The 20,066-nt window shown below is 36.9% G+C and overlaps 2 protein-coding genes across 6 annotated transcripts in view; both read right to left on the bottom strand.

Moving 5' to 3' along the window:
* LOC107598980 (netrin-G2-like) overlaps window positions 1-20,066 on the bottom strand; it is a 114,961-nt gene that overhangs the window by 11,710 nt on the left and 83,185 nt on the right. For 2 of the 5 annotated variants that reach the window (XM_016290450.1, XM_016290451.1), the window contains 7 exons: window positions 15,312-16,355; window positions 14,100-14,228; window positions 13,573-13,644; window positions 11,494-11,661; window positions 8,019-8,153; window positions 4,958-6,304; window positions 1,389-1,391 (listed from right to left, as the gene is read on the bottom strand). In XM_016290450.1, coding sequence (XP_016145936.1) covers window positions 6,087-6,304; window positions 8,019-8,153; window positions 11,494-11,661; window positions 13,573-13,644; window positions 14,100-14,228; window positions 15,312-16,355 — 1,766 coding nt within the window. In that variant the 3' untranslated portion in view covers window positions 1,389-1,391; window positions 4,958-6,086. Of the gene's footprint in view, window positions 1-1,388; window positions 1,392-4,957; window positions 6,305-8,018; window positions 8,154-11,493; window positions 11,662-13,572; window positions 13,645-14,018; window positions 14,229-15,311; window positions 16,356-20,066 lie in introns of those variants that run through there. The other 3 variants (XM_016290455.1, XM_016290454.1, XM_016290453.1) reach the window with 3 other exon arrangements.
* Window positions 645-3,208, bottom strand: endog (endonuclease G). Its single transcript, XM_016290456.1, has 3 exons — window positions 2,535-3,208; window positions 1,354-1,463; window positions 645-1,211 (listed from the first exon to the last, which is right to left on the bottom strand). The coding sequence occupies exons 1-3, from the start codon at window positions 3,066-3,068 to the stop codon at window positions 935-937; spliced, it is 921 nt and encodes a 306-aa protein (XP_016145942.1). The 5' UTR covers window positions 3,069-3,208; the 3' UTR covers window positions 645-934.

The raw sequence follows: 20,066 nt of genomic DNA, 5'->3' as shown, positions 1-20,066 counted from the left end.
ACAAGACCAATCACAGTTCATCGTGAAGGTTAATGTAAGAAAAAAAGACCAATCGAAATGCAGTATGCAAACAGACGATGACGTCGACGAACTTGGTTGCAGTTTGAACGCCATCGATGAACGATTTATCAATGGAAGATTTACGAGTTTAAGTTTAATTTCTGAATGAAATGAACCAGATATGATAGTTAGTTAGTTTTGTAGGCTGTTTTGTCCCAGCAAAACTTTTGCAGGTTATCACAGACTGTGTATACTAAGTTTCTGTGGCAAAAACATATAAACAAACTAATATTTAATGCTGGGTGAGAACTTCGCTGGTACTTCACCAGCAGTCATATTCAGTGTTATTTGTCTTTCTAAATGCCCATTAACGTCAACTAAATTCGTCCTTGAAGATGTCTTATTTCCAGGCCTGTTGCCTCATACACACTGTAGATTGTATACTTGGGTATATAGTTCAATTATGTGGTAAATTATGGGCTTGTGCAGTTTTAATGTGTTGACAATCATGAATTTAGGTTATTTTGAGAGGATTAAAACAGATATTGTTTCTAAATACCATTCACTTCTAAACCATCATCATCAAACCTGAATAAAAAACACAAATATGATTTTAAGGATTACAGATTTGTTTTATTTCCAGTAGTACAAATGATATTTCACAGTTGAAATTAAAATCTAATTTCACACAGAGTTTTGGCTTGGTTAAAAATCATATTGGCTGACATCTAAAAACAGTAATGATACAAAAAGCTCCCCTATTAAACAATAGGCTACAGCATTAGACTGTCAGCCTGTGCCAGTGACTGATATATCTCTCTCAGTAGTCTTTCCACATATATTGAAAATTAAATAATTTCCCTGCTAACTTTATAAATGCTTGACTTTTTGAGGTATTTTCCATTCCCCCTCAGTAATCACTGTAAACTCTTCACTAGCCTGCAGTAATGGCTTTCAGACTGCTGGTCCTCTTCATGATGTTTGGTACGAACAGCAGTCCAGACGCTCTCTCGATGCTCTCGATGGGAACCAGGAAGCGTTCCAGTGGAATCTTCTCATCGACCGGCATATTGGGCATCACATAGGACCGCAGCTCCACGTCTCCTCTTGGCTTTTCCAGAATCACCACCTTAAAGAAGTGAGTCGGCACGGCTACATGGTTCTTTCCCAAAACCTGATACTTCACATACATTTTCCCATCGGGTTCCTGTCTGTAGGTGTAGGGAGGGAAAAATTAGGTTCTATCAATTCATTAAAATATCAGTTGATTAAATAGTTTCGTATATCTTGATTTCAGGCTAATTTGAAATATCTCGAGCAGTGCTTCTCAAGAGCATACTGAGAGGCTTTTACCGGGGTAAGTAGAGTGGTCCAGTGCACACAAAGACATTCTGGTAATGCTTGGTGAGGGAGCGACAATATTTCTCCAAGTTATTCCATGCATTCTGGTTTAGATGAGGATTCTGTTGGGAAAGATATCCGCAATATTAACAGCCATAATTAGCCATACAAATAGAAAAATAACGAATAAGCAAACTCTTTAAATGATTGGTGGTTTTATGGATTGTATAAAATGAGGTGCTCGTGGAAATCTAGCCTACACTTTTGTTCTTACCTACACAAAGAACTACAAAATTAATGAATTACTTCCTTTTCAATTAATGAGTAAGAATTTGAATACCACAGAATGAAGAAGAGTTTTAATAACCAAAACAAATGTATTTTTTAAATCATAATTGTTTAGACATTTATATAAATGCAGTAAAAGTTTAATTATTAATAAGAATCAATTATTAATAAATAGACAAAAATAAGTTAAATTCATTGTCATAGGTGACTTATTGATTAGACACATAAATTCATTAACTGATAATAAACAAATGATTAATAATTATAAAAAATAAATTAAATGCATTATTATCGGTGGCATTTTAAACAGTGTTTATTAATATCTACTTTTTATTTTTTTGATATATAAAACATCTTGATTGACATTGACACTTATATAAATTCAATAATGGTTTAATTATTAATACTAAACAAATGATTTGTAATCAAAAATAATTTAAATACTTTTTAAAGAGGCATCTTAAACATTGATTATAAACATAATCATATATATATAGAATTTATATATTTTTTAAATAAATTCAGTAGAAGTTTTATTGTTAAAAATAAATGATCAAAGCTCAAAGTTTTAATAAATAATAAAAAAGTAACAAGAACGTAATAATAAATACTTCATAGGTAGCATTTTAAACATATTTGGGATATTTTTTAAAATACTTTTCTCTTAATTGATTAGACAGTTATATAACTTCATGAGTTCCAATTATTAATACTGAAGAAATCACGGATAAATGCATATTTAAAAATAAGTGACATATAACACATGGTTATATGTGGCATTTCAAAATAGATTATTAATATCATCTCAGGATAAATGTCATTTTAAGTGTACTTACTTAACTGCTGTTTGCAGTAAGACTGCAGGAAGAGGCTGGAGCAGCTGTTATACAGTGCGAGTTGCTCACCTGTGGTGACACATTGCTCAGGTAGAAGGTGTCATCCATGGCTTTCTGACTCCATTTGTGGTTGGCTGCTGCGGCCAGGTGACCTCTGTCAAACCCACTGCCCTTGTAATCCGCTTTGCTCGATCTGTGGTAAACATGAACCGAGTCGTCCTCTTTGAAATCGCAGAACTTTCTGTCCGAAGTCCCGGTTACTGTCTCGGCGTTGAGCTGCTCTATGACCCAGGCTGCGCTCCTGTTTCTGGGGTCGTATGAAGTCACGTACGACTCTCTGCTCTTGATGCTGGACAGGGAAGGGAAGCCGTACTTCATCACAGCTGTGGATCTGCTTACAGCGACCTGTCCCGGCTGGTACGGGCTAATCTCTGCCGCTGCGTCGACGCTCGGGACCGGGATGACCGGGATGCGGTCCAGCAGTCCGCCGCGGGTTCTGTTAAGGCGATCGCCGGTTGCTGTCAAGGTGGCACCGATGCATATGCCAGCTGTCACTGACAACCCGGATAAAACCCACCGCGAGCAGAAAACACGATGCATCATTCACTCTTAATACACACAGTTCATTAAATGAAATGAATAAAGTGCAGTTATTTGCCCACTGTATTTACATAACCCATGTGAGTCAGTCCCACCGGCTAAACAAGCGCACAGGACATTTAGTCGCATGTCTATGACATCACGCTTTTTTACTCCCTTAAAAAGACAGAGCACAGTTTCAGAATGAAAGTTACAGGGTCATTCCTACGATGCAGTACGTTTTCACGTCGCAAACACTTCTAAATAGTGGATCATATTTAGTTTAATTATTAGTTCTTTTTTATTACTATCACAGTTAATCACAGTTTAAACTTTGGTTTGAGCTGGTGTACCCCTTTACACTTCTAAAATGGAAACATATTTTATCTTTTCCTCTATCGCAAATGTTTCTATCAGAAATAGTTGACATTAATTCACTGTTAAATATTTAAATGTGTCCTCAAAATCGCTTTCAATCTTGTTATCCTAGTATTCTATTGTAGTTTATTAAAATTTCAAATTTTTTGCTTTTAATGTTTTGAACGTTTACCTTTTATTTTTCTGTTTTATTTTATTTTAAAGTTTTAGACCTTTCATTCGTTTTGCCCTTTTATTATTTTTTTTTTATATATATAGTTTTTATGCATACTCAATAGTTAAGCTAGATAAGAAATTTAAACAAGCTGAAATAACCTGTTTTGTTCACATTATTTATTTACATTTTTATGGTGTTAGTTTTAATGAATCATAATAATTGATGGCGGACCACAATTTAAATGTTTTAAAAGCACAGCAGCTTTTAAATTCATATATGAGGGATTACTTCCCATAAGAAAAAAATTGGGAACCTATGACTCAAATGCTAATTCTGTTCTGGGTTTTAATTGAAAATCAATCCCTTTAACTACCAAAAGCTCGTTCCTTCCACTTCTAGGAACTTCTAGGAAGTGACAATATGAACAACAGCTCAATCATTGCTAAGTATTAGCAACCGATTTGATGAATTTTGTGATTTTTTTTTATATTATCACTTTAAAGCATTCCATGCTGATTGATAATAATCTAGAAATATCAACACTACAAATTATGCTTTAAAATATTTCAAAATTAACATCAAATTGACAACATCATGTAAGCAAACTGTCAATCCCTCACTAGGCAATGGCTAACTTTAGCTCTTTATTTCCATCATGTTAGTTTTTTCTGATCAGAGCATATTTCCCAGTGCTTTCATAAATTACAAGGTTATGGAGCTTAAACATAAATGAGCCCACTACACGTGCAATAACCCCATCTGGAATTTCCAGTGCTAATTGCATAATACGTTGTATGTTACACAGCATGCAATCTATTTCTGTGAGTAGTTTGTATTTAACTCTTATTTATTAGTTTCCAGAAAGCAAAAGTCTCCACTTTGCATAAGCTCTGCTGACTCAAGTTGTGTGTTATTAAGGGTATATTTATTTATTTCAGTGCAGGTGGTTAGAGCAATGCAAACGGCTCAGCACATTTGATTCTGGGTCTGTAGACATATATACAGCTGATTCACCTTGTGAAACTTTCTAAGGAATAAAAATGGCCTGATATTAATTACCCTTATTAGAGCTGCCGTGACTGTTGTGCCGGTGTAATGCTGCAACTGTAAAGCTTTCATATGAATATAGAAGGACAGAGTGTAAAGAAAGACAATTCACTCACGTCTCTTTGTGCTTTCTGATTGTCAGGCTTTATTCATTTATAATATTTATTGATAGTATTTTATTTACCCTGGCTCATCATGAATGTAAAGCATTTGTAAATATGAAATACATCAAAAAGCCCATGAGCCGCTAAAGATTTTGGCATTTCTTTGAGACTCACGCAAGGAAAATAAAATTTGTTGAAAAATAACCTGATTTCGTGATTTAATTAACATTAATTGTTAATCTGAATGGCCATTCTAATTGTGTTGCTTGACGATGCATTTTTTCTTTCTTTCTGTGCTTCATAATTATCTAGTATTTTTTGGGGGTTTGTGGGACTTTGTGCTTTAGGAATGTACTTATCATCCTGTGTTAATAAGCAGTCCTGAATGGTCATATCTGCACTGATGAATGCATGCCAGTAACAAGATGATGTGCAGGTTACATTGAGCTAAAGCTGTGCATGTAATGAACCGTTTATGCTTTATTTAATGATATGAATGGAGAAATATTCCAAATATATTAGAGATGCACTCTGATGTATCATCAAATATAGTTTTACCATGGTGTGAATACCATATGCACTGCAATAAAGGTTGCAATGTCTTTACAATGGTAACCATTACTCAACAAAAATAACAATTTCTACAAAAAATATTGAAATAATAATAATCATAATATACAATACTTCATATTTCCTTTCAGGTAGACTGATATATGTATATTTGTTCAGTGTGACAATTTAAAACCTCTTTCTACATTCCATAAACATAATCTCAAACACAAGCTATAGAGACATTCATTCGGCGATTAAACATCTTTTCCATCGGTTTCATCTACTTGTTACAACCTCAATGGCAATAAAATGCGAGGAAAAATGCAGCAATGAAAGGAAACGTAAAAACAAGTCTTCAAGAGAAGAAGAATAACTTGGCATAAGTAGGCTTCCGTGATATCGACCGTTTGTTGTTCGCTAAAACAAGCTAGCTAAGTGCAGTGCTTGTACCTCGGTGAGCGCCGAAACTACAGAGAAAGTAGAAATGCAAAGGAAATGAATCCGCATCTATATATTTCTCCACTTTCTGTAGAGTTTTGTGTAGAGTGAGCTGAAACTGACTTAAGTTGTTTTTATTCTGTTTTTGGTATAAAGTTCAGGCGATCAGTGATGCTAGTAGACGAGAAATAAACTGCTCGTCTCATGAAGGCGTTTTGACCTCAGCGCAGCCGCCGCCATTTCCAAAAAAGATTTCAGCACCGTGAGGCTGGGTCCGTACGGGTCCAGGCCACTCTCTCTCCATCCGCAGGGTTCAGCCCTTTGGCCTGCGTAGACTAGGATCGATATCAGGACTAAGATGGGTTTCTAGGCGCTGGCTTTAAGCAGGCTGTTGGCTAGAAGGCAGAGCAGCAGCGTCAGTGTGCTGAGGTAGCAGGCCGATGCGCCGTCGCACCCTTTCTCGCCCTGGCAGCGTGGCTGCTCGCACAAAACACCTCTAAAGCTGGGCGGACACACGCACTTCTGGTTCTGGATGCAGGAGCCACCGTTCTGACACCGGAGGAGCTCATCGTCACACACGTTTGCTGGGAAGGACAGAGGGGAGATTCTCATTAATGATGTTACATGTCTCTAAACATAAAGATGATCTAAGTAATCATTTGTCAGGTGCCCTTGTAACACTACTCACAGATCTGCAGATAGATCATGTTTTAAGGGATTGTTCTGTTGTCTTAAAGTTAGGTTACATTTTTTCATCCTAAACGTCAGTATTCATTTAGCTGATATCTTTTACTCGGAGTGATTTAAGGTGTTCACACTGACAGTTAACTAGAAGGGATTCATTTTCAGTGAGAGGGACCAAAGGTTATCTATGTTTGCTTTTTTTTTTTCTTTTTTTTTTGGTGAACTTGTGGGCCAACTGTCTGTAAACTAATATACGTACACCGCTGTTCAAACGTTCAAGGTTGGTAAGATTTTACAAATATTTTTGGAAGAAGTCTTACGCTCACCAAGCATTTATTTGTTCAAAAAATTATTAAAATTTAAAATAAATTTTAAGTATAATTTGTTCAGTGTCACATGATCCTTCAGAAATCATTCTAATATGATTTGCTAAACAAGATTAGCCAATTTGATTATTAATACTGAAAACAGTTGTGCTGCTTAATATTTTTGTTGAAACTGTGATACATTTCTTTTCCAGGATTCTTTGATGTAACGAAAGCTAAAAAGAACAGCATTTATTAGAAATTGTCTTTTTTTTTTTTTTTAGTAAAGTGAAAATCTTTTACATCAGTTTAATGCATTGCTGGGTTATACTTTATTTTAAGGTTTCCTTGTTAAAGTGTAATTATACATTTAAGTACTGAGTAATATTAATTAACTACATGTACTTACTGTATGGTTTGGCCTAGAGTTACTTGCATTAAATTATGCATCATTTATTGTTACCCATTGCTGAATAAAAGTATTAATAAAAAAATATAGATAATAATAATCAGTGTATAAAGTCCCATTAAATATTGAATTATAATTTGTTTATTATTAGAAATGAATGAATGAAACTGCACCTCACAGTAAATTGAGTTAGAATTTAAAAAGCAGTCAAAAAAACAGGTCATTTTATTATTTCAAGGTTTATGCAATGCCTGCCTGAAAACCAGGTCTAATTAGAGCAGAGACGATAATGATGACCTGTGAACGATTATAATTTGTGATCCAGCAATAATGATGGAAATCTACAGACCTCCACCAGTCTTTTGGAGACTGGGCATTAGAATCCCATATACACATTATTTTCAGATCATTTAGTATAAAGTGTTAATCTAAAAAAAAAAAACGTTTTCCTGAGTGCCTGAAGAACTGGGAGCTGTCACAATCAAGTGTATATTTGTGTAACAGTCATTTCGGTAGTGGTGAGTTGTGATAAGCTGGTGTAGGTTTTGGGCTGCTTTCTAGTCCTTGGCTGACAGTGTTTCATTATACAACCAATTCTTTGCTAGGTTTGAACCATCAGCCTTCTTCTTACCCTGCCTCACTGCTTTAGCCACTGTATCACCCCACCCACAAGTATCTATAATGCACAACTGCTGCAAACAGCAGGTTGTTATTGGTAGTACAACAGCAAAGACCTCTGTGAGTAACAACAATGTTGCTCATATGTTTGAGTGAAATGACACCCATATGTTGTTCGTTCACAGCACTTTATTTGTTGTACGAGTGGTATCATCCATCACAGAATGTGTCTTTAATGACTAAGCCTGTGTTTAATGCCTTTGTGAAGGAAGTGTGACTTACGCACGCAGCCTTGCTTCCAGGTATATCCAGGCAGGCAGTCCTCACACTTCTGGCCCGTGCTGCCCTCTCGACACTGGCAGAAGCCTGTGTCATTGCACCGGGCGTGAAAGGAGCCCAGCTGATTACAGTTACACTCTGTGTATAGAAAATATATACGTTATTCAGCAACAGAGGCGGACAGTAACTAAGTACATTTACTTGAGTTTTGTACTTAAGTACACTTTTTGAGTATCTGTACTTTACTTGAGTATTATTTTTTCTGGGAACTTATGACTTCAATTTCACTACATTTGAAAGACAAATATTGTACTTTTCACTCCACTACATTTCTATCAAGGTCCTCGAAGTAGAAAGTCGTTACTATGCAGCAGCTTTGAAAGTCAGTGGGTGATTTTTTTCTTCTCTAAAACATGACTTTCTTTTTTTCAGACAGTTTATCAGTAATCACTCTTGTAGGGCTACACTCTTAAAAATAAAGGTGCTTCAGGATGCCATAGAAGAACCTTTTTGTCTAAATGGTTCCATAAAGAACCTTTAACATCTGAAGAACCTTCCTGTTTCACAAAAGGTTCTATGTGGCGAAAGAAGGTTCTTCAGATTATAAAAAGGTAAGAAAGAGATGGTTCTTTAAAGAACCTTTGACTGAATGGTTCTTTGTGGAACCAAAAATGGTTCTTCTATGGCATCGCTGTGATGAACCTTTTGAAGCACCTTTATTTTTAAGAGTGTACATGAAGAGATTTCCCAGTATTTTTTGAACACTGACCAGTTGCAAATGCAACAATTCAATAATAAGAAGTTAATATTGTGGTATACATTACACACAATATTTTCTGATTTTGCTAAATTGTGTAGGTGAAAATATTACCTATAAAGCCACAGAAAAACTGTTGTGCATCTCCTAATAAAACACAATAGGTGTTTGACTGAAGCAGCACTGCACAGACTGTTCTGTGTGTGACATCAAAGTACAGTCTTGCTGTTTTGCTTTTTTGTTAAAGCAGTGTTGCTGTTGTAAAGTTACACAGCTACAGTTGTGTTGCTGGGTTTTAAAGCAGGTTTGATTTTTTTTATCACTCTGTATTTACAGGATTTCACTGTACTGTATTCAGTAGGTGTAATGTATTATAAGTTGCTTCAGAAGTATTGTAAGTACTACTACGTACAACAATAAAACAGTGCATTGACATAAAAAATGAAATTTACTTTTGCTACTTAAGTACTTTTAAAAGCAAGTACTTCTGTACTTTTACTCAAGTAAAAATCTGTCTTTACAACTTTTACTTGTAATGGAGTAATATTTGACCAGCAGTGGAGTTGAGTACTTTGTCCACCTCTGTTCAGCAATTGTAGATTATTTGTGCTGAAACCTTGAGAAGGCGGCTATGTTCTCTTTATTTTGTGATAGATTTCATTGAACTACGAAAACACTGTAGCTTGTTTCATGCTACCAATATTACTGCTTTGCATATTGAAGGCTATAGTTAGAAACTATATTTAACTATGTTCCTAATGGGGCAGTAAAACTGTGTTGAACTCGAGAGCAAACCTGCAGCTCTTAAAGAAATAGTAAAATTTGCTTAAAATGTATTCTCAGGCAATCCAAGATGTAGATGAGTTTGTTTCTTCGTGTGAACAGATTTGGAGAAATTCAGCATTACGTCACTTGCTCACCAATGCACCACCTCCATGCCCTGTTGTCCTCTCACATCAACATCAACCAGCACATTTCTTTAGACATTTTTTGGACTGTTTTTGCTTGTAAACTATGGTTGATCTGTGCATATTTCTCACCTGATCCATTCCAGACAAGATGACTGGAGAAAGCAATACTATTGATAGAGGGCTTTTATTTTAGCTGGAAGCAACATTTTGAAGTTAAAATGCCTTAATGATTAATGGATTGGAGTTGTGCCAGTTGCTTGTGGATTATTGTGATGTTTTTATCAGCTGTTTGGACTCTCATTCTGACGGCACCCATTCACTGCAGAGGATCCATTGGTGAGCAAGAGATGTAATGCTATATTTATCAAATTTGTTCCAATGAAGAAAAACTTTTCTACATCCTGGTTGGCCTGAGGGTTAGTACATTTTTTGCAAATTTTCATTTTTGGGTGAACTATTCCTTTAAGTAATCGTGCAGAACAGTGCCACATAGCATTTTGCATAAGAAAAACTGTTTACATAAAAGTCTTAATGGCACAGCAGCAAAAATGACCTGTACAATTCTGAGGGTCACAAAAATATGTGGTAAATAGTCATAAATAACAGTATTAGTGGACCTCCAGGAAAATTAATGTTTATAAAAAAAAAATTATGTACAGTGTTTCAAAATTACAGCATTTCGCCTAAAGGCAATGTAGCATAGCCTGAAGGCAATAGGCATATATTCACATGTGTTAGAAATTCACTTCTATGTTTGCGAGTTGTCAGTTTTATGTGATCAGTGGTTGTTCATCAGTCATGTAAGCAGGGTTTGCTCTATGCATTCACAAGGGCATAATTTGTCCATCTTGGCAGCTGTCAGTCATAGCGCAGTGATTTATGTGTGTGTATTTTTCCAGTAGAGGTCACTGTATCATTAACAAAGTGTTGTGACAGATTGCTTGAACAGCTTTTGGAACAGTTTTCATCAAAAAGAAAAATATATATTAATCTTACGCCTTCTGATTGTATTTCTTCTGTCCCCCATTTTAAAGTCAACATGAAATCGAAATGCATTCTATTTACTTTTTAATACACATTCCTTGTCTTATAGTGAATGATTCATTTTTCTTCCCAAGAAAATATTTTGTCTTCATAATCTTTTATCAAAATGTCAAAACGCCTGTGACGTAAAAATCACAAATCTCTCTTTTCAGTTTTACCGTGTACTGTCCACTTTTTAAAATTCAGTCAATTATTACAGATAAAATTCAATCCCATCCAACTGTGCTTTTTATGTTTTGTTTTTTTCTTGTTAAATATCCGGTATTATACTTTGAAGTATTACATTAAGGAAGTAAAATGGGTTGCATGTGGCATTTCATGTTGACTTTAAGATCATGCACAAAAGAGTACAAAATTGCTTTTTTTCCGAATCACATTTTCTTTGTGCTACTCTCATATCAATACAGATATTGATAGTTTTAAGCTGGACAGTTAAAAATGCAAGTTGTTCAGTTTCCTAGATCTCAAGTAAACGAAGATGGGAGTCTAGGAGAAGATTTCTTGCGAGTCTCTAAAATGAATGATGCATGATATTAGTATATTTAAATCCATACTTCTGTTGGACTTCAGTAGGTCAGAAATTGTCACATGTATGGCAAGGTGCTGGCAGACCAAATGTTGGACCGTATGCAAATGAGGAAAGATTTCTCGACCTTTCCAATTCAATACATATCATTTGGCCAGAAAGGACAATTTCTGAGTGGCATGGTGTGGGTGCGTCAGGGGAAGAGTGAAACGGATTGGTGTGGAATGATATCTGACTGACCTATGCAAACATTCTCATCGTCCAGCTCAGCAGAAGCATTCCGGAAGTACCCGAGGCGGCAGTGCTGACAGTTCTGCCCTCTAGTGTTGTGTTTGCAGCTCACACAAGTCACAATGTTGATGAAATCAATGTAACTGCAGCGATTTGAGTGACCGTTGCACTCGCAGTCTGATGGAGAAAGAGTAGATAGGTGTTAGTCTGTGGAACAGGGAATGAGGGACTGGAAGGGGAAAAGACACAGGAAACTCGTGGATGAGAGGACATGGGCATGACATGTAGACACTAAGAAGACTATAAACTAGACTATTTAGCCAGCTGGAAAAGCTGGCAGGCATTTAACACTACCTTAAAAAAATTATGTGAATTAGATTACAGACCATATTAGCCAGTTGATTTCCAGTCCAGCCTCAAAAACATTACTGACAAATCCTACCTTAACAACTGTGGCTGTCCACTTATTCTAATGTAAGTTTATGGAGAATTTTGGGGATTGGGATTATTTTTTCAAACAATTTTACAGATATTTACAGAAGTACAGGCTGTCGCCTTCATTCCCAAATAAACATGCTGACACAGTTGCTTGAAAGTAGGGCTGCAAAAACGATTAGTCGCATCATTTAGCCAGCTGGAAAAGCTGGCAGGCATTTAACACTACCTTAAAAAAATTATGTGAATTAGATTACAGACCATATTAGCCAGTTGATTTCCAGTCCAGCCTCAAAAACATTACTGACAAATCCTACCTTAACAACTGTGGCTGTCCACTTATTGCTTTTATCTAATGTAAGTTTATGGAGAATTTTGGGGATTGGGATTATTTTTTCAAACAATTTTACAGATATTTACAGAAGTCTCGAATCGATTCAAAATAAAAGTTTATGTTTACATACTAAATGTGTGTGTACTGTGTATATTTATTATGTATACAGTGGGGCAAAAAAGTATTTAGTCAGCCACCAATTGTGCAAGTTCTCCCACTTAAAAAGATGAGAGAGGCCTGTAATTTTCATCATAGGTATACCTCAACTATGAGAGACAAAATGAGAAAAATTAATTTTTGCTATTTGTTCCCTATTACTGTTATACATCGTTTTATTTATGCATTAAACAAATATTATATGTTTTATCTATAGATAGAATTTTGTGGACAAAGTCTTCTAATTTGCTCTGCACATACCAAACGATTCCATTTGGCTTATTGGTATGGCTGAATTTTCAGATATTTAGTGAATTTTTTTTAGCGCTTAAATTTTTCTCAGATTACATTTGAAGGATTTTTGGGATGCTTTTACGTAACACAGTATCTTAGACATCTCCAAACAGACTGACTAAACAGTAGAAAGTCATCAGTATGAGTGAATAAACCCACCTGTAGGGCAGTTTAAATGGACAGGACACTGATAAACAGAGATAATGAGCTGCTGTTAAAGTTGTGTTTAAGAAGCTGATCTTTTCAATTCTTTGCTGTTTGGACACTTGGGGCTTTGAATAATTGATATGATGTTTTAAAGATGCTGGCGACGTAGGGGTCCTGCTGTGTCACAGTCAGCTAAGCAGTGGGATGGGGGGCAAGAGCAGCTAATTAAATATAAATGCTCAATTACTCCCCAGATTGGTGAAGGGATGGAGCGATGTTTCACAAACGATCTTGCATCTTCAGCAGACAGCTGTCTAGCACTCGACGAGTGAAAATGCAAAGTAGCTACTTTCTAGAAGAGGACGCTTTTGATTATACAGCCTGGGGGAGATCCTTCTGTTTTCTAGCAAACACAATACATCATGAGCGGCTTACCTTATGAGACAAAGCAAAAAACAAAACATGCGAGCACGAAGAAAAGAGAGACAAGAAAGGGCGACATGGAAGAGAGGAAATGAATAACATTTAGGAAGCAATTTTTCCACAGTTTCCATATTAGTGTCTGTCCATATTCACAAAAACAGAAATCAAAACCGAATTGTCCTTTGATAAGCATTGCCTACAGGAGCGCTAATGCATATAAATACATCATTCACATAAAATGTCATTAAAACTCTGAAAATAACGTCTGTTTGCTATCTTGATTTAAAGCATTGCCTTACCTTGAAATCTGATGTACGCTATTCTTGACAACTGTGTTTTTGGCCCCCCAGGGATCAAAATCCTCGCAACAACTTTAGAATAAAAGCAACGTCATTCTCTTTGTTGGCTAACACAGCTGCACTGTTGGCACAAATCACTCAACAATGTGAAAAAATTCACAGTAAGGGCCTAAAATGTGAAACGAGATACACTGGAATGATGCTACTGTTATTTAGGAAAGCTGATGTTGTAAACAAAACAGCCTAAAACTAGAGGAAACTAGGGTTTAGAGTTTCTTTCTTGTGGATCTAATGGAAGCTAAACCAATCAATACGCTACAAGCTGTAAATGTTCTTCACTAACAGATACTCCATCTCATCCACAGCAGCAGTACTGGAAGATACAATGCAGTCAAGCAGAAATGCATTTTCAGACCGCAGTCATTTAAAACGTTAAGCGTCGTGTCAGATGAGTGCAGTATCTGTTTGTGTCATTTCTACAGTGTAGCTACGCACGGTGCACACACTCAACGACAAATGCTGTATACCTTTCTTCTCATAGTCTTTCTTTTCATAATCTTTTTCTTTCTTTTTTTCCTTCTCTTTCTTTTCCTCTTTGGCTTCCCTGCTGTCTCCGGTTTTCCCAGCCTCGTTCTTCTTCTTAATGTCACCAGATACTGTTTACACCAGAGAGATCATGAGTGTTTGAAAGTGTTTTATTTTTATTTAGTTCATTTTCTTCATTGTTCAAATCTGATACATGATTAGTTTTATGCTGACATAGTGGTTGAATATTTAAGGATATTGTTTTAAACGCTATTTCATGGAATGTACAAAGGTCTGTTCACTTGCGAGAAAATCGAATTAAGGCTTGAACCCCCCAAAGGTCCTAACCAGGTTGTGTAATTAATTTGTTTAATCAGTTCGTTCTGTCAGAATCAGTATTGTTTATTAAAATAATAGAATAGTAGTTATACTGTATAAAACTTCAGTGTTTTGTTTTAAAGGGATAGTTCACTCAAAATAACAAATCTATCATTATTTACTCATCCTTTTGTCATTCCAATCCCATATGACTTGCTTTCCTCAGTGGAAAAGGAATCAAAAGGATATTTTATTTATATAGAATATTCCATACAAATTTTAGATTTTTCCCCGTATAATTAAAGTGAATGGTGACTGAGGCTGTCATTTTGCCAAACAACACCTTTTGTGTTCCACAGAAGAACGTAAGTCATACCGGTTTGGAATGACATAAGGGTGAGTAAATGATGACAGAATTTTCATTTACTATTCCTTTAAGAGAGGCAGGCCTCTGGCATACTGTTCTGAAGGCAATTTGGGTTGTGTGACACAAACCTCAACAGATTGCACCTCCAAAATGAACTCCTGAAGCTCCTTTAAAAGTGTATCATTGTGTAAATTGCACTTTAGTAGGGATTATACTTGTCAGAAAATTCAGATGTCAGATTTGCTGTGGGTACCTGGGGCTTTTACATTTTTATCTTTCTTCTCCAAGTTTGTTGCTGTTTTTTTCTCCTTGGACGGAATTTTCATTTACTATTCCTTTAAGAGAGGCAGGCCTCTGGCATACTGTTCTGAAGGCAATTTGGGTTGTGTGACACAAACCTCAACAGATTGCACCTCCAAAATGAACTCCTGAAGCTCTAAAAGCTTTAAAAGTGTATCATTGTGTAAATTGCACTTTAGTAGGGATTATACTTGTCAGAAAATTCAGATGTCAGATTTGCTGTGGGTACCTGGGGCTTTTACATTTTTATCTTTCTTCTCCAAGTTTGTTGCTGTTTTTTTCTCCTTGGACTCAGCTAGAGGAACTTCACTGTTTTCTCCTACTTTAGATTGAGGTTTACTTTCAGGAGCATCTTTATCTTTCTTCTCCAAGTTCGTTGCTGTTTTCCCCTCGTTGGTCTCAGCAAGAGGAACTTCACTCTTCTCTCCTACTTCAGATGGAGGTTTACTTTCAGGAGCATCTTTATCTGTCTTCTCCATATTTATCGCTGTTTTTTCCTTGGTCTCAACAAGAGGAACTTCACTCTTCTCTCCTACTTCGGATGGAGGTTTACTGTCAGTCTCAGCATTAGGTTGAGGAGCAGGATCAGTGACTGTTTCCGCACCTGCGGTGACAATTTCAGCACCATCACCTGGCTCTTCAGGAGCAGGTTTCATTTCATTAGACACATTGGTTGCTTCTGCATCACCTGGACTTTCAGGAGCATCTGAGTCTGAAGTTCCTGGGGCAATGGAAGCAATCTCAGGAGAAACTGTAACTGTTGCTGGAGCATCTGTTACAGCTGCGACGGCATCAGTTGCAGGTGCATCACCATCAGATGTGGGAGTTAGAGGAACATCAGATGCTGGGACAATCAAATCAATGTCTGGAGGGAGTGCATCAACTGTCTTCATCACTGCATCGGTTGAGGACATAACTGTGCTTGTAATTAAGTTTACTGCAGTATTTGCTGTAACCATTGCACCCACTTCCACTAGAGATCCATCAGAAACAAGGGAAACTGCATCAACAGCAAGAGATGTTGGCAGTTGAATGGTGCTAGCTGATGCTGAAGATGTTGTTTCAGAAGTTGCCATGGTTGCAGAAGGTGTTGTTGCCATGGTTGCAGTAGATATTGCTTGGATGTCCGTATTAATTGTTGTTGCAGTGCCGCCAGAGGATGAGGCAGATGAATCAGTAACCTCAGGAAGAACAGAAAGTGGATTGCTTGCAACAAAGCCAGTGTCGGTTGCTGCAGTGGCCGCATCGGGTATCACATCTGGTGCTGCGGAAACTGTAATTGTGTACAGAGCATAAAGAGTCAGATATCTAAACCGTTCTGTCAAAAGCAGTACAGATGCCATTGGTGCCCTTTGGGCTTACATACTGTACATAATGGATATTATTGCAGCGATTCAACCTTTGGCCATTTCCAGTTCAGCAGAAACGGGATACACAAGATCTGATAGAATCACTTCCCCTGTTTGTGCCCCCGTCCAACCCTTCAAGGACAGGACTCGCTTCCTGTTATGGTTTCATGTATCTATCTCTCTCTCCGTAAGTTCAATAAATTGGCCCTTTTTTGGTCTTCCTTACCATGACCTAGTCTCTTTTCTCTTATGAAATATTTAGCAGCTGTTCATTCAATCGCTATTCAAAAATAGATCTGAAAGAATTGAGCTCCGGCCTTCAGCTGAGCTTCTACCGCCACGCCATGTGCTCTCAAAAGTGATTGTGTTTCACAATAACAGAGTATTTAATGATTTATATCCTGAGGCTGGGCTTGCCATTTTCATAGTTACAGCTTCAGCGCCATTAGGTTTGAAAGGCGAACGCTACACACACCTGGTGTGAGGCAGAGATGGTGGGATAGGTGAGGTGGTGGCATATTGTTTTGATTATACAAACAAAGCTAAAAAACTTCTTCACAGTCGACAAAACTGAACACCTGCTATCTAGCACATCCGATTGGAAAATCAACCTGCTTTGAAAGAGGAACATGCTGCTTGCAAATGCAGAAAATGAGCATATACTCATTGCAGTACATATATTAATGATACTGACATTTTCACAGAAAATAATTATTTTAAAAAACTTTTATAAAAATGTTATTTTTTATATTACAAATATTTGCCTTTTTTTAAAAAAAGAAATAAGAGGCTCATATTGGTTGTTAATTATTATATGCTTACAGTGGGGAACATATTTATTTGATACCCTGCTGATTTTGTAAGTTTGCCCACTTATATAAAGGTTAGAAATTGTTTTCTAACATGACTTAGTACTTGGTGCAGAAACCCTTGTTGGCAAGCACAGAGGTAAGACGTTTTTTGTAGTTGGTCACCAGATTTGTACACATCTCAGGAGGGATTTTGATCCACTCCTCTTTACAGATCCTCTCTAAATCCTTAAGGTTTCTTGGCTGTCGTTTGGCAACTCAAAGTTTCAGCTCCCTCAACAGATTTCTATAGGATTGAGGTCTGGAGACTGGCTAGGCCACTCCATGACCTTAATGCGCTTCTTCTTGAGCCACTGCTTTGTTGCCTTGGCTGTATATTTCGGGTCATTGTCATGCTGGAAGACCCATCCATGACCCATCTTCAGTGTTCTGGCTGAGGGAAGGAGGTTCTCGTCCAAGATTTTACAGTTCATGGTCCCGTCCATTTGCCCCTCAATGCGGTGAAGTCGTCCTGTACCCTTAGCAGAAAAACAGCCCCAGAGCATAATGTTTCCACCTCCGTGCTTGACTGTAGGGATGCTGTTCTTGGCGTCATAGTCAGCATTTCTCTCCCTCCAAACACGGCGAGTCGAGTTAATGCCAAAGAGCTCAATTTTGGTCTCATCTGACCACAGCACTTTCTCCCAAGCCTTCTCTGAATCATTTAGATGTTCATTCGCAAACTTTAAAAGGGCCTGTACATGTGCCTTCTTGAGCAGGGGGACCTTGCGGGCTCTGCAGGATTTCAGTCCATTGCGGTGTAGTGTGTTACCAATGGTTTGCTTGGTGACTGTGGTCCCAACTGCCTTAAGATCATTAACAAGCTCCTCCCGTGTAGTTGGGGGCTGATCCCTCACCTTTCTCATGATCATCCTTACCCCATGAGGCAAGATCTTGCACGGAGCTCCAGACCGAGGCCGATTGATGGTTGTTTTGTATTTCTTCCATTTCCGAAAAATCGCACCATCAGTTGTCTCATTCTCTCCAAGCTTCTTGCTGGTGGTCTTGTTGCCCATTTAAGCCTTGTGCAGATCTACAATCTTGTCTCTGACATCCATTGACAGCTCTTTGGTCTTGCCCATGGTGGTGGGAGAGGTTGGAATGGAAGATACAGATTGTGTGGACAGGTGTCTTATACACCTAACGAGATGACATTAGGAGTAGCTTCAGGACTAATCTGTGTTCCACATGGGCACATAACCAGTCTGTGGGAGAATTCTTGCTGGTTGGTAGGGGATCAAATACTTATTTCACTCACTGAAATTCAAATCAATTTCTAACCTTTATATAATGTGTTTTTTCTGGATTTTTTTGGTTGATATTCTGTCTCTATCCGTTAAAATAAACCTAAAAATTACAGACCCTTCATTTCTTTGTAAGTGGGCAAACTTGCAAAATCAGCAGGGGATCAAATAAATATGTCCCCCACTGTATTATTTGAGCTGTAAAGTTGTCTAATGTTTAAATTTTGTAGTTACTGAATGTTCTGGCTTTTAAAATTGTGTGTATTTTTATGTATTTCTTGGCCTTGTGTATTTTTATTCTAGGTGGTTGTAAATTGTGTCAAGGATAAAACTGAATGGAAAAAGTCAGAATTACTTATCACAGATGCTAAACTTTTGCTTTATATTTATTGAATCCTGAATGTTTTTTTAAGTCTGAAAGGTTTCACTGACATGTATTTATTTATTTATTTTTACAGCTAAAAGCCTTTTTAAATTGCTAACAGCTTGTCAAGCATCAGTACGGCAACATCATCAAAACACTACAAGTCAGCAAGCCTCCACCTGCCCTGCTGACTTCAATGCTTGATTCAAGAAGACATAAGTTTAAGGAGCCGCCACATGGTATGTTATTTGGCACCTTGGCCCATATATATTAATGAGTGATTTAGCACAGCAGTAATCATATTTAATCTCCACACCCTGCTATACCTTAGATCAGAATATAGAGCACCATTACGGCCATCAATCATGAGTGGAATTACAGTGGAGCGTGATTCCCTGCATGCACTACTTTCCTCAAGGTCCCCTGTGCGGTACGAGAGAGCAAAGAAACTGGAGGGATTTTACTAAGAAGTATTTCACTTGCTATTGGCCTTGTTTACTTGCCTGTGCTGTCTGTGTTGTTTTTGTACCTGATTCACTATAATATTTGTGCACAATTTTTACGGTGCAGTTTTACATTTACTTGCTGTTGCTTACTGAATGATATGCAGGTTTAGAGAATATCTTAGAATGTTACTGAACACTGTTGTATTTTATCTTAAATATTTCAATAAAGTTGGATTATTTTTTATTTTAGTTCGACATTTTAGTTACTTTAGTACTTTTTACATTTTACAAATGTATTACTTGAAGTAAAACAAAATGAAATTGAGAAATTTTGCTGAATTTTTTTTTTAGAATTGTATTTCAGTTAACAAAAATGTTTGCTGTTTGTCTGTTTTACCTGGTGCCAGATTTTAATCATCCTACCCATGAAGTAAACCCTGGGCCTACAGTATAGTATAAAATAAAGACATACAAATTCAAATGTTCTAGGCTCTTTTAAAAGCTAGTACAGATTCAAAGCAAGTTGGATTATTTTTTATTTTAGTTCGACATTTTAGTTACTTTAGTACTTTTTACATTTTACAAATGTATTACTTGAAGTAAAACAAAATGAAATTGAGAAATTTTGCTGAATTTTTTTTTTAGAATTGTATTTCAGTTAACAAAAATGTTTGCTGTTTGTCTGTTTTACCTGGTGCCAGATTTTAATCATCCTACCCATGAAGTAAACCCT

This window comes from Sinocyclocheilus grahami, unplaced genomic scaffold (genome assembly GCF_001515645.1).
Source record: "Sinocyclocheilus grahami isolate Dianchi unplaced genomic scaffold, SAMN03320097.WGS_v1.1 scaffold259.1, whole genome shotgun sequence".
NCBI lineage: Eukaryota > Metazoa > Chordata > Actinopteri > Cypriniformes > Cyprinidae > Sinocyclocheilus > Sinocyclocheilus grahami.
This window is presented reverse-complemented; position numbering and strand designations above follow the sequence as displayed.

Bases quoted from the DNA above. Each gene is read 5' to 3' on its own strand.
- endog (XM_016290456.1), bottom strand. From the start codon at position 3,068: ATGATGCATCGTGTTTTCTGCTCGCGGTGGGTTTTATCCGGGTTGTCA. The intron at 1,464-2,534 runs GTGAGCAACTCG...CTTTCCCAACAG, and splicing joins TGAGCAATGTGTCACCACAG to AATCCTCATCTAAACCAGAA. The intron at 1,212-1,353 runs GTAAAAGCCTCT...CTACACCTACAG, and splicing joins GGACCACTCTACTTACCCCG to ACAGGAACCCGATGGGAAAA.